This window comes from Hylobates moloch, unplaced genomic scaffold (assembly GCF_009828535.3).
Source record: "Hylobates moloch isolate HMO894 unplaced genomic scaffold, HMol_V3 SCAFFOLD_10, whole genome shotgun sequence".
NCBI lineage: Eukaryota > Metazoa > Chordata > Mammalia > Primates > Hylobatidae > Hylobates > Hylobates moloch.
The window spans coordinates 9,423,731-9,436,441 of record NW_026652285.1 but is presented as its reverse complement, the minus strand read 5'-3'; the positions used below and the strand labels follow the sequence as shown (position 1 = coordinate 9,436,441).

The 12,711-nt window shown below is 39.8% G+C and overlaps 1 protein-coding gene across 7 annotated transcripts in view; it reads left to right on the top strand.

The window, feature by feature from the left end:
• MYO1D (myosin ID) overlaps positions 1 to 12,711 on the top strand; it is a 386,481-nt gene that overhangs the window by 221,138 nt on the left and 152,632 nt on the right. For all 7 annotated transcript variants that reach the window (XM_032162950.2, XM_058445327.1, XM_058445325.1 and 4 more), the window contains exons 18-19: positions 2,633 to 2,777; positions 3,307 to 3,411. In XM_032162950.2, the coding sequence (XP_032018841.1) occupies positions 2,633 to 2,777; positions 3,307 to 3,411 (250 nt within the window). The remainder of the gene's footprint in view (positions 1 to 2,632; positions 2,778 to 3,306; positions 3,412 to 12,711) is intronic.

The window sequence follows — 12,711 nt, the reverse complement described above, 5'->3', positions numbered from 1 at the left end:
GTGATTGTAGCATTCTTGTGTTTGTTTTTCTAAAATCTCAATGTGCATCTAATCATGTTTAAGTTCACTCCTGTTCTTCACAGTAATTCTTTTTAATTGAGCCTTCTCCATACCTAGCTTTGTCCCCTTTTCATGTCATTGAGGCTGGTGATTTTTATGGCTGCAGCTGTTGTTGGCTACACGTATTTATAGACAGCAGTTTGCTTGATTAGGATGAGAAGCATGGGTGGCTTTCTCCATGGTCGTATAGGTCAGGTCCTGAATCCCCCAGTGTGCTTCTGTGGCCTTTGGAGTCAGTCAGGGACAGACCTTGTCCTGAGCCACTGTGGGCAGTGAAGACAGGACAGGCTGACCAGGTTTGTAGACTGGAAACAGACCAATAGACAGAGCAAAGATGTCTCTCCACCAGTCATGAAATTTGGAGATCAAGGGCTGATTCGAGAAGTTGCTTAGGAAGCCACTGAGTATTGTAAGACCCACCTGTCACAGTGTCCTTGACTTTGACCACCAACTGCTCTAAGCCTGTCACTCTTCTAGTCTCTTCTGGAATGATCTTAGGACAATCTGTCTTGTTGGAGCGTTGGTTGTCCATAGGAAGTAAAGGATTCCACTGTTCTATTGAGCCATGACTTCTTCATGGTTGTTGCTTTGGCAGCCTAGTATCTCTGACCAACATGTGGCCTGCCTCACTGCGCCAGCCATTCCATGTGCAGGGAACAGGCACAGCTCTCACCTTAAAATCCTTCATCTCCTGCCCTTGCTACCAGTCGCTGCCACTTCGGGCTTCAGGATTCTCATCTATGCCTGAGGGGTTTTCTCCTTCCACTGAGTAGAGTGTTCTGCCCTGAGCGAGCCGCTTCCCCATCAGCTGGATCCCATCTGCTTCGTATCTTCCAGAAAGTCATTACACTTTCTACTTTATTGACACCCTTCCCATTTTCTGGTGTTGTTATAAATGTTTCCTTATTTTTATATTTATTTGGTTATTTCAGTGGGAATTTTCCATTTTAGTTAAATCTCATTCTATGGAAACAAGTTTGAGAACAACCGGCCTTGATTATTCGTCTGATTAAAAGGAAGTTCTCTGTTTGCTTCCAACCTCCCTACTTCAAGCTCCTGTGGCAGAAAAGAGGATATAACCATCGTGCAGGGCTAGGATGCTGCCAAGAGCATAAGAGAACTTGTACCTGTTTTTTTCCCAATCAGGAACAGGTTATTTTTGGTTTAAGCTTTCAGTTGCTTAGCCAAAAAATCTTGGAGTCGTCCTTAAATCCTCTCTGGCCCCCACATCTAATCCATTGTCAAATTCTATTTGTTCTTCCTTCAGAAATATGCAGAACCAACACTTACCTCCACCTCCACCTCCACCTCCCTGATCCAAGCCACCTTGCTCTAGCATGTGTGTTACGGAAATAGCCATCTAACAGGTCTTCCTGTTCCCAGCCTATAGCAACCACAATGATCCTTTTAAAGCATGAGTCAGGTCATGTCCCATCTTTGTTCCAAACCTTCCAATGGCTTCTCATCTCATTCAGAGGAAAGGTCAAAGTCCTGATCATGGTCTCATGGCTTTGTGAGACCCTGACTCTCCCAGCTCCTTACGCTGCTCCTCTGATGCACCAAGCAAGCTCACATCCCGGAGCCTTTACACTTGCTGTGTTCTCTTCTCTTCCTGGAACACTCTGGCGTAGGTCTCCATATGACCAGCTCTCTCATGTCCTGTAGGTCTCTGCTCATCTATCCTTATCAATGGTGCCTGCCCAGACCACCCTATGTAAACCACCCTATATAAACCACACCCACTCTGCATTCCTTCCCTCTTCCACTCTCCCGGTCCTCTTTGCCTTACCTTCACCATCCTACGTACTATATGTCTACTCATATATTTGCTATCTGTCACTTCTCTCCAGAATACAAGCACCTAGCAGAAAGGACCTTTGTTTTGCTTATTACTGTGCCCCCACTGCCTAGAACAGCACTGGGAGTTTAGCAGGCACCTAGAAAACCTTCGTTGAATGAATGAACGATGAATCCAATTTTCTATGCCCTAAATATAAATATTATGAGAGCCCATGTATCACTAAGTTCTAGTTGCTTTCAAAACACACAAACAACAAAGCAAGTTTTAGAAAAGATCTGTCTACATAAAATGATATGTATTTTAGCAACTTCTGTGTGTATTTTGGAGGCATTTTACTTTTTTTTAGCATGCCAGTGCTTTGATTTCATTCCACTTAATGACAGCTTCAGTTATTTTTGAGAATGCCTGGAGCCCAGGCGCGGTGGCTCATGCCTGTAATCTCAGCACTTTGGGAGGCCAAGGCAGGCAGATCACTTGAGCTCAAGAGTTCAGGACCAGCCTGGCCAACATGGTGAAACCCCATCCCTTATAAAAATACAAAAATTAACCAGGCATGGTGGCGTGCACCTGTAATCCCACCTACTCAGGAGGCTGAGGCAGGAGAATCACTTGAACCCAGGAGGCAGAGGTTGCAGTGAGCTGAGATCATGCCATGCACTCCAGCCTGGGAGATGGAGGGAGACTCAAAAAAAAAAAAAAAAAAAGAGAGAGAGAGAGAATGCATGGGATTGCATTTCTAAAGTCTAATACATGTTGTCTATTTACTTGTAGATGGAGAGCATCCCAGCTCATCAAGAGCATTCCGGCCTCAGACCTGCCCCAGGTCAGGGCAAAGGTTGCAGCCATGGAAATGTTGAAGGGTCAAAGGGCTGACCTCGGGCTCCAGAGGGCCTGGGAGGGCAACTATCTTGCTTCAGTAAGTCCAAGGGAACAAAGTGAAATCTACTTCTACTTCCTCTACAAAAAAAGAGAAGAACATTTCTCCAAAGAATTTGCAGAAAGGATAAAACACTTTTAGAAACTAAATAATTTCTATGAGATACTAAAACATTTTATTGCTTTTAAATGTACAGTATTTGATGTTTCTCCCGTGTTTAAAAGGGTTCTCTGTGTTGTATCCATATGTATTAAATACACTCTATAACCTGGCCTTTGACCATTTAAACCTTCCCTTACATCATTCAGTGACGATTTTTTAATTACTACCTTTATATTAATTATTCCCAGAGCTACACTTTATCCTGTCTCCCATTCCCTATTTTAAAATTTTTATAGGATCTTTGATGTTACAACAACCATTTAGTAGCTTACCATCTGGGGTGAGGAGATAAAGAGTGCATGTGTGAAACTATATAAGTGTAGTTATAAAGCAGTACACTGAAAGATTGCCTTTCCTTCTAAAATGCTAAGCATACTCATTTTGTCTTGTTTCCTTTTTCTTTCAGAAGCCAGATACACCTCAGACCTCAGGCACTTTTGTCCCTGTTGCTAATGAATTGAAACGGAAGGACAAATACATGAATGTCCTCTTTTCCTGTCACGTCCGTAAGGTAAGGCAAGCTTAAACCAGATCATCTTGGAAAGGAAAGACTGATTCAGATGAAACTCACTTAAGTAAGCCTGTAATAAAACATAACAGTAGGTACATAACTAGCTTCATCATCAGTTCACTAGACCTGTCTGTGCTGAGGCATTGTAGGAATGGCTGAGGTGACTACAACTTTACAGTTAGGCTATAAAGCCTTCCTAAGGGAAGTGATAACTTTTTTTTTTTTTTTTTTTTTTTTTTTGAGATGGAGTTTTACTCATGTTGTCCAGGCTGGAAAGCAGTGGCGCAATCTCGGCTCACTGCAACCTCTGCTTCCCAGGTTCAGGTGATTCTTCTGTCTCAGCCTCCCAAGTAACTGGGATTATAGGCATGCACCACCATGTCTGGCTAACTTTATATTTTTAGTAGAGACAGGGTTTCACCATGTTGGTCAGGCTGGTCTCGAACTCCTGATCTCAGGTGATTCACCTGCCTCAGCCTCCCAAAGTGCTGGGATTCCAGGACTGAGTCTCCATGCCCAGCCAATTTCTTTTTAAAACTAGAAAAAAAAAAAAAAAAAAAAAACAACTAGTTGGGGGGACCTCTTTAAAGTCAGGGATTTGTATTTCACTGCATGTGTATCTTTCATAGCAGCTGTATATCTGCTTTATATTTAATGGTTATTTAGTACTTTTTATACCTACATTATTTCTTTTTTTTTTTTTTTGAGACAGAGTCTCATTCTGTCGCCCAGGCTGGAGTGCAGTGGTGCAATCTCAGCTCACTGCAAGCTCCACCTCCCGGGTTCATGCCATTCTCCTGCCTCAGCCTCCCGAGTAGCTAGGACTACAGGCACCCACCACCGTGCCCGGCTAATTTTTTTTATTCTTTAGTAGAGACAGGGTTTCACCGTGTTAGCCAGGATGGTCTCGATCTTCTGACCTCGTGATCCACCCGCCTTGGCCTCCCAGAGTGCTGGGATTACAGGCGTGAACCACCGCGCCCAGCCTATACCTACATTATTTCTATAAAACAGGGTTTGGGAGAGGAAGAACTGAGTTTTAAAAAGAGGAGTAGGGCATATTGAGATTTGGAAGGTGAGGGAAAAGTTACCAGCTATGAATGTATTTGCTTGTCTGATGCAGGATACTTGGGCTGCTATTTACCTGGAGATGATAGCAGTTGGGCAAATGGAAGTTGGGAAGTGGAAGGCAAAGGACGTAGCTAGTCTTAAAAAAAAACCTTAAAATACTTGTTTAGAAGAACACAGAAGAATTGAAATTATCATTAAAAGAGTATTTTGTAGAATTATCCAAATACATTTTAAAATATTAATGAAATTGTAATTTTTTTAAAATATTGACTAGGTTGATCCAAGAAGAGACAGTAACATAAATATGGCAATAGACAAAGGAGGAATTAAGAAAATTATCAAAGAATTACCTCATAATAAAGGCCCAAGTTTAGGTGATTTTACACATGCTTCATTTCAGATCTTTTAAAAATAATAATTACAGTATTATTCAGATCAAAATAATGAAATATGATTTTTCAACTATAAATTTGGCAGTCTTTAAAGTGTTGATAATAACCAATGTTTATAAGGATGTAAGAAGACATTTTTGGTAGGAGTATAAGATATAGTCATTGGCCGGGCGCGGTGGCTCACGCTTGTAATCCCAGCACTTTGGGAGGCCGAGGCGGGCGGATCATGAGGTCAGGAGATCAAGACCACGGTGAAACCCCGTCTCTACTAAAAATACAAAAAATTAGCCGGGCGTGGTGGTGGGCGCCTGTAGTCTCAGGTACTCGGAGAGGCTGAGGCAGGAGAATGGCGTGAACCCGGGAGGCAGAGCTTGCAGTGAGCCGAGATCGCGCCACTGCACTCCAGCCTGGGCGACAGAGCAAGACTCCGTCTCAAAAAAAAAAAAAGATATAGTCATTTAGAGTGGAAAATTTGGCAGTATCTATCAAAATTTAAAATTCTCATACCACTTAATCTAAGAATTCCACAACCCATATTCACCCTACAAATATATCTGCACAAATACCCAGAGAGAGAGAGATGTACAGGTTTGTACGTTGTAACAGCCAGAAAAACTGGAAAAAATGTGAATATGTATCAATAGGTAATTAATCAATTGTGTATGTATACAGTAATATACACTGATATTAAATTAGCGGGAGGCCAGACGCAGTGGCTCATGCCTATAATCCCAGCACTTTGGGGGGCCGAGGCAGGTGGATCACAAGGTCAAGTGATCAAGACCATCCTGACCAACATGGTGAAACCCCATCTCTACTAAAAATACAAAAAAATTAGCTGGGTCTGGTGGTACGTGCCTGTAGTCCCAGCTCCTCAGGAGCCTGAGGCAGGAGAATTGCTTGAACCCGGGAATCAGAGGTTGCAGTGAGCCAAGATTGTGCCACTGCACTCCAGCTGGGCAACAGAACAAGACTCCGTCTCAAAAAAAAAAAAAAAATGAGTGGGTAAAAGATATCTATGTGGGGAGAAAAGAACAAAATGTGTGAAACAGTGGTTTTCAAGACAGTGGACATCAAGCAAGGAAAGACAATGTTCCCTGATATATGAAGAAAAAAATGAGGTAATGAGCCCTGCAATTTGCCAGTTTTCTGTCTTGAGAGACTTTCCAGTCCCAGGCATGAGCTGGGGGGAAGCCCAGGCAGAGCCCAATAGACAAAGACAGAGCTTTTCAGTAGTGAGAGAGAGACTAAGGCAGCTAGAATTTGCAAAGCAGAGTATCAGAGAGGAGAGAGTTGCACAGAGAGAAAACTCTGAAGATCTGTAGAGGGTTCACCTTGACTGTTCGTCTGAGTACTGATCAGTACATACATATGTGCATATGAGGAAATAACTCAAGGCTGGGAAACAGCAACCCAAAAGGATTATAGGCAACAATGCCCAGTACTCACACAGGGTTGCAAGTAGTGCCTGTTCACACCAGCCAGACTGGAAAACCTCGTGATTTATGAGGCACTGAATAGAGTATTGACAAGAGATTGCCTCAGTAGGGGGTTATAACTAGCCCTTGACCAAACACTGTTCTGATCTTACCTAATAAATCTTGAAAGCACAACCAGAGATAATCACACTGTTCCCAAGTAACCTAACCAGAACAAAGCTCAAAAATGTTTATAGGAATACAAAAATATCCAGCTCACAGAAGGTAAAATTCACAACATATGACATCCACTCAAGTTTCCAAGCATACAGAACAAGAGACTACAACTCATAAGGAGAAAAAAAATTAATCATTCAAACTGACCCAGAACTGATATAGATTATAGAATTAACAGACGAGGTCATTAAAATAATTATGATTGTATTCCATATCTTCAAAAAGCTAGAGGAAAGATTTAACATGTTAAACACGTGGAAGATTTTTTTAATGACCTGCATGAAGTTATAAAGATGAAAAACACAATTTCTGGGAGGAAAAAACATACTCAATGGGATTAACAGCAGATTAGTCTTTGCAGAAGAAAATCTAGTGAATTTGAAGATATAGCAATAAAAACTACCCAGAATTAAACACAGAGAGAAAAATAAAAGGCTAAAACAAAGCATCAGGAAGCTGTTAGATAACTTCCTGTGGCCCAATATAGGTGCAGTTGAAGTCTCTGACAGAGAGGAGAGAAGGAGAGAAATAAATAATATTTTTTAAAATAATGGCTGATATTTCCCCAAAATTTGATGAAATGTTAAATGCACAGATCTAAGAACCTCAACAAACACTAAGCACAAGAAACATGAAGTAAACTATACTATGGTAAATTGTAATTATTGCTCAATACCAGTAATAAAGAGAAAAAAGACACAGAGGAACAAAGAAAGGATGCATCCAATTTCTTGTCAGAAGCAATGCAAGTAAGGAGACAGTGGAGCAACATCTTTAAAGTACTGGTGAAAAAAACAACAACAACTTAGAATTCTATACCCAGCAAATATATCTTTCAAAAACCAAAGTGAAATAAAGACTTTTTCAGACATATCTGAAGATAAACACTACAGGAAATGTTAAAGGAAGTCATCCAGACAGAAGGAAAATTATACCACATGAAAATGTGGACATGCACCAAAGAATGAAGAGCAAGTGAAGTGGTAGCTACATAGACAAATACATGTCTTTTCTTACTTAATTTGTCTTTAAAAGATAATTGACTATATACCAATGTTTATGGCAGCATTAGTCATAATAACCAACAGGTGAAAGCAATTGAAATGTCCATCAATGGATGAATGAATAAAGAAAATGTGGTATAGGCCAGGCATGGTGGCTCACGCCCATAATCCCAACACTTTGGGAGGCTGAGGCGGTTGGATCACTTGAGGCCAGGAGTTCAAGACCAGCCTGACCAACATGGTGAAACCCTGTCTCTACCAAAAATACAAAAATTAGCCAGATGTGGTGGCACAGGCCTGCAATCCCAGCTGCTCGGGAGGCTGAAGCACAAGAATCGCTTGAAGCCGGGGGGTGGAGGTTGCAGTGAGCTGAGATCGCATTACTGCACTCCAGCCTGGGCAACAGAGTGAGACTTTGTCTCAAAAAAAAAAAAAAAAAAAAAAAGAAAGAAAGAAAGAAAATGTGGTTTAGCCATACAATGGATAAAAAGCCATAAATACATGCTACAACCAAGGTGAACCTTGATATTATACTAAGAAAAATAGCCAGATACACATGGATAAATATTGTATGATCCCAGTTATATACAGTACCTAGAATGATCTGATTCATAGAGACAGAAAATAGAATGGTAGTTCTAGGGGTTGGGGAAAGAGAGGACTGGGGAGTTATTGTTTAATGGATATAGAGCTTCAGTTTGGAATGATGAAAGTTCTGGAGATAGATAGTGGTGGTGGCTGCACAACAATGTGAATGTGCTTAATGCCAATGAAGCATTGACCTATACACTTAAAAATGATCCAAATCGAAAATTTTGTTATGTGTATTTTACCGAATTTTTTAAATGAAAAAACACAATTGGCTACTTAAACAGAAACAGTGAAAAAGTAGCGTAGAGTTTATAATATATGTAGAAGTAAAATTTATGATAACAATAGCACAAAGATGGGGGAAATGGAAATATACTATTGTATGGTTTTTATACCATAAAGTGATATAATATCAGTAGACTGTGATGTTATAAATGTATTCTGTAAATCCTAGAAAAACCACTAAAATGGCAATACAAAAAGTTATAACTAATAAGCCAACAAAGGAGAGAAACGAAATTATAAAAAAAAAAATCTCAATGCAAAAGAAAGCAGAGAAATGTGGAAAAGGGAACGAAGAACAAATGGGACAAATAGAAAACAAATTGAAAATGATAACTTTAAGCCTAACTGTATTGATAATCACATTAAATGTCAATGGTCTAAACACACTGCAATTAAAAGGTAAAGATTATGGCTTCTTAGCATGTGGATGTGTGCACTAACCCCAAAGCTCTCCAAACCCCATGATTTTGAGTTTATGGAGGTTTTATTACACAATCCTAGTTGATGAAATCATTGGCTATGTGTAATTAACTTAATCTCCAGCCCCTCTCCCTTCTGTGAAGGTTAAGGGGTGGGGCTGAAAGTTCCAACCCTCTAATCATGCCTTGGTCTTTCTGGCAGCCAGCCCCAATCCTGAAACTATCTAGGAGCTCCTAGTCACCAGTTATCTGATTAGCAGATAGAAATTCTTATGTTGGGAATCTGGGACTAAGACTAAATAAATATCATAACAAAAGGTGATTCTATAACCCCTATAACTCATAAAATCACAAGAGTTTTGGGAGCTTTGTGTCAGGAACCAGGATGATGAGCAAATGTATGTATTTCTTATTATATCATAATCAGTGTTTGAACATTATAAGGAAGAAGGAAGAGGTCAACTCAACGTGATAGAGGCTTGTTTGTTTGTTTTGGTTTGGTTTTTGTTTTGTTTTTTTGAGGCAGTCTTACTCTGTCACCCAGGCTGGGGTGCTATGGCGCAATTTTGGCTCACTGCAACCTCTGCCTCCTGGGTTCAAGCGATTCTCCTGCCTCAGCCTCCCCAGTAGCTGGAATTACAGGTGCACATCACCATGCCTGGCTAATTTTTGTATTTTTAGTACAGACGGGGTTTCGCCATGTTGGCCAGGCTGGTCTCAAACTCCTGACCTCAAGTGATCTGCCCGCCTAGGCTTCCCAAACTGCTGGGATTACAGGCATGAGCCACCGTGCCCAGTCATCAATGTGATAGGGGCTTTTTAACAAAATAGAGAGCAGCTAGTTACAGTTAGAATGAAATAAATGTCATCAAGGAAAGACTGCTGGCAGTATCTTGGGGTGGGTTACCACACTCCAGAGTTTAGTTCTGAACTCTGAGATTTAGAAACTCCATTTTATAAGTATACCTAGAGTTGATCAGACTATCAAGAAAAGACTTTTGCTAACCGGATTCACACACCCACACACACACACAAAATGTATAAGCTATAATGTCAGTTTGTAAATATAACAAAAGAATGTACCATGTCAGTGAGTCCCCATATTCACTATCTAGTACACTTTAGTATCAAGCAGCTGGGAAATCAAATTAATAATCAGAGCAGTTGATCAAAGACAGTTGGATAGTTTTAAGAATTAGGTCATTTACTACAGAAATGCCTGATGTCTCTATCTTTCCAGCAATGACAATTTTATGTCTGACAGAGAACATGTCTTTACCTGGGTCCTGCTGAATTAAAAACTGAAGCATTCTTATTCATGTCCCTGTATTTCCAAGTTCAAAGCAAAATACTCTTTGTTCACCCTGTAGCTTAAATACGACTTTAGAAACTGTTCAATCCCAAGGTTACGCCAGCGTAAACTTGATAGGATTTCAGTAAAGCCCTCTTCTTTATGCTTAGATTCTCTCTGAAACAGCCACTTTCCATTAACCACATTATAAAATGTCCTTTAAGGTGAAAGACTTCTGCAAATAGCTACTCTCAACCATAATGTGTTTTCTCCTTATCTGCCTCTCCAGATAAACTTTTATCTATGGCCCCCTGTGGTACTGACTAAACCTATAGACAGATCACTTGTAGTGTTTAGGGAAAAACAAATGCTAGGGATTTTTTCTTTGGTTGAAGATTTTAGTTTTGGATAATAGAAGAAACAAGATGAGGGTTTATCTAATACAGAGTCTATAATCTAGTTTTTCTATTACTATATGAATTTAAGTGGAAGAAAAGAGTGCTTTTTTGCCATAATTATAAGGCTGGAATTTACATCTATATGTAGAATTTTTTCCTTTGCCATTTTGATATAGCTAAATTATGCAATCTAAGGCTTTTACTTTGTTACCTGATGTCCTTCCCACTCAATTCATATTCTGAGGATAATTTAAGCTGCTGAAACAGAAGGTAAAGATTTGTGATATGTTCTCTTTAGAAATTACATTTTTTGCATATAAAAACGTAATATTTTCAAACTGTTTTCATACAATTGCTGCTTTGAGGTTTTTGTTTGTTGTTTTTAGATTAACTCGGGAACATATAAAAGGACACGGGACCTACTTGTTTTGACTCTGGAATGACCTTATGAAATTATGTAACAAGTTTTTTTAATCATATTCTTTTGCCCTATACTCATATGTTTTTCAGTATGATTCCACAAAAGATGACGTGCATGACTTTTACTTATTATTGTTTCCTTTCTTTTATATATATATTTTTTTACAGAGAGGGTCTTCTTCTGTTGCCCAGGCTGTGATTGCAACCTCAAACTCCTGGGCTCAAGCAATGCTCGTGCCTTAGCCTCCCAAGTAGCTGGGATTAGCTATTATTTGGTGCCTATTTTAGATATTCTCTATAAACTCTAAGATTCATACAAATGATAGTAAGTGTTCTTCAACATGAGTTTTACAGAACCAGTGTTCTATTGAATATTAGTAGGTGCTGAAAAAGGGTTTCACAGTTAAAAGTATTTTGGAAATACTGGGTTAAACATGCTCTTTAAATGTGGAATTCTCAGAGCCTTTAATATATTCATGGGATCCTGACTGTTAGAAGGAAAACTAACACACAGAAAGGACATCCACACCAAAACTCCATCTGTATGTCACCATCATCAAAGACCAAAAGTAGATAAAACCACAAAGATGGGGAAAAAATAGAGCAGAAAAACTGAAAATTCTAAAAATCAGAGCACCTCTCCTCTTCCAAAGGAACGCAGCTCCTCACCAGCAATGGAACAAAGCTGGATGGAGAATGACTTTGATGAGCTGAGAGAAGAAGGCTTCAGACTATCAAACTTCTCCGAGCTAAAGGAGGAAGTTCAAACCCATCACAAAGAAGTTAAAAACCTTGAAAAAAGATTAGACGAATGGCTAACTAGAATAACCAATGCAGAGAAGTCCTTGAAGGACCTGATGGAGCTGAAAACCATGGCACGAGAAATACTTGACGAATGCACTAGTTTCAGTAGCCGATTCGATCAACTGGAAGAAAGGGTATCAGCGATGGAAGATCAAATGAATGAAATGAAGTGAGAAGAGAATTTTAGAGAAAAAAGAATAAAAAGAAACAAAGCCTCCAAGAAATATAGGACTATGTGAAAAGACCAAATCTCCATCTGACTGGTGTACCTGAAAGTGACGGGGAGAATGGAACCAAGTTGGAAAACACTCTGCAGGATATTATCCAGGAGAACTTCCCCAACCTAACAAGGCAGGCCAACATTCAAATTCAGGAAATACAGAGAACGCCACACAGATACTCCTCGAGAAGAGCAACTCCAAGACACATAATTGTCAGATTCACCAAAGTTGAAATGAAGGAAAAAATGTTAAGAGCACCCAGAGAGAAAGATCGGGTTACCCACAAAGGGAAGCCCATCAGACTAACAGCAGATCTCTCGGCAGAAACTCTACAAGCCAGAAGAGAGTGGGTGCCAATATTCAACATTCTTAAAGGAAAGAATTTTCAACCCAGAATTTCATATCCAGCCAAACTAAGCTTCATAAGTGAAGGAGAAATAAAATCCTTTACAGACAAGCAAATGCTGAGAGATTTTGTCACCACCAGGCCTGCCCTACAAGAGCTCCTGAAGGAAGCACTAAACATGGAAAGGAACAACTGGTACCAGCCACTAGAAAAACATGCCAAATTGTAAAGACCATCGATGCTAGGAAGAAACTGCATGAACTAATTAGCAAAATAACCAACTAACGTCATAATGAGAGGATCAGATTCACACATAACAATATTAATCTTAAATGTAAATGGGCTAAATGCTCCAATTAAAAGACACAGACTGGCAAATTGGATAAAGAGTCAAGACCCATCA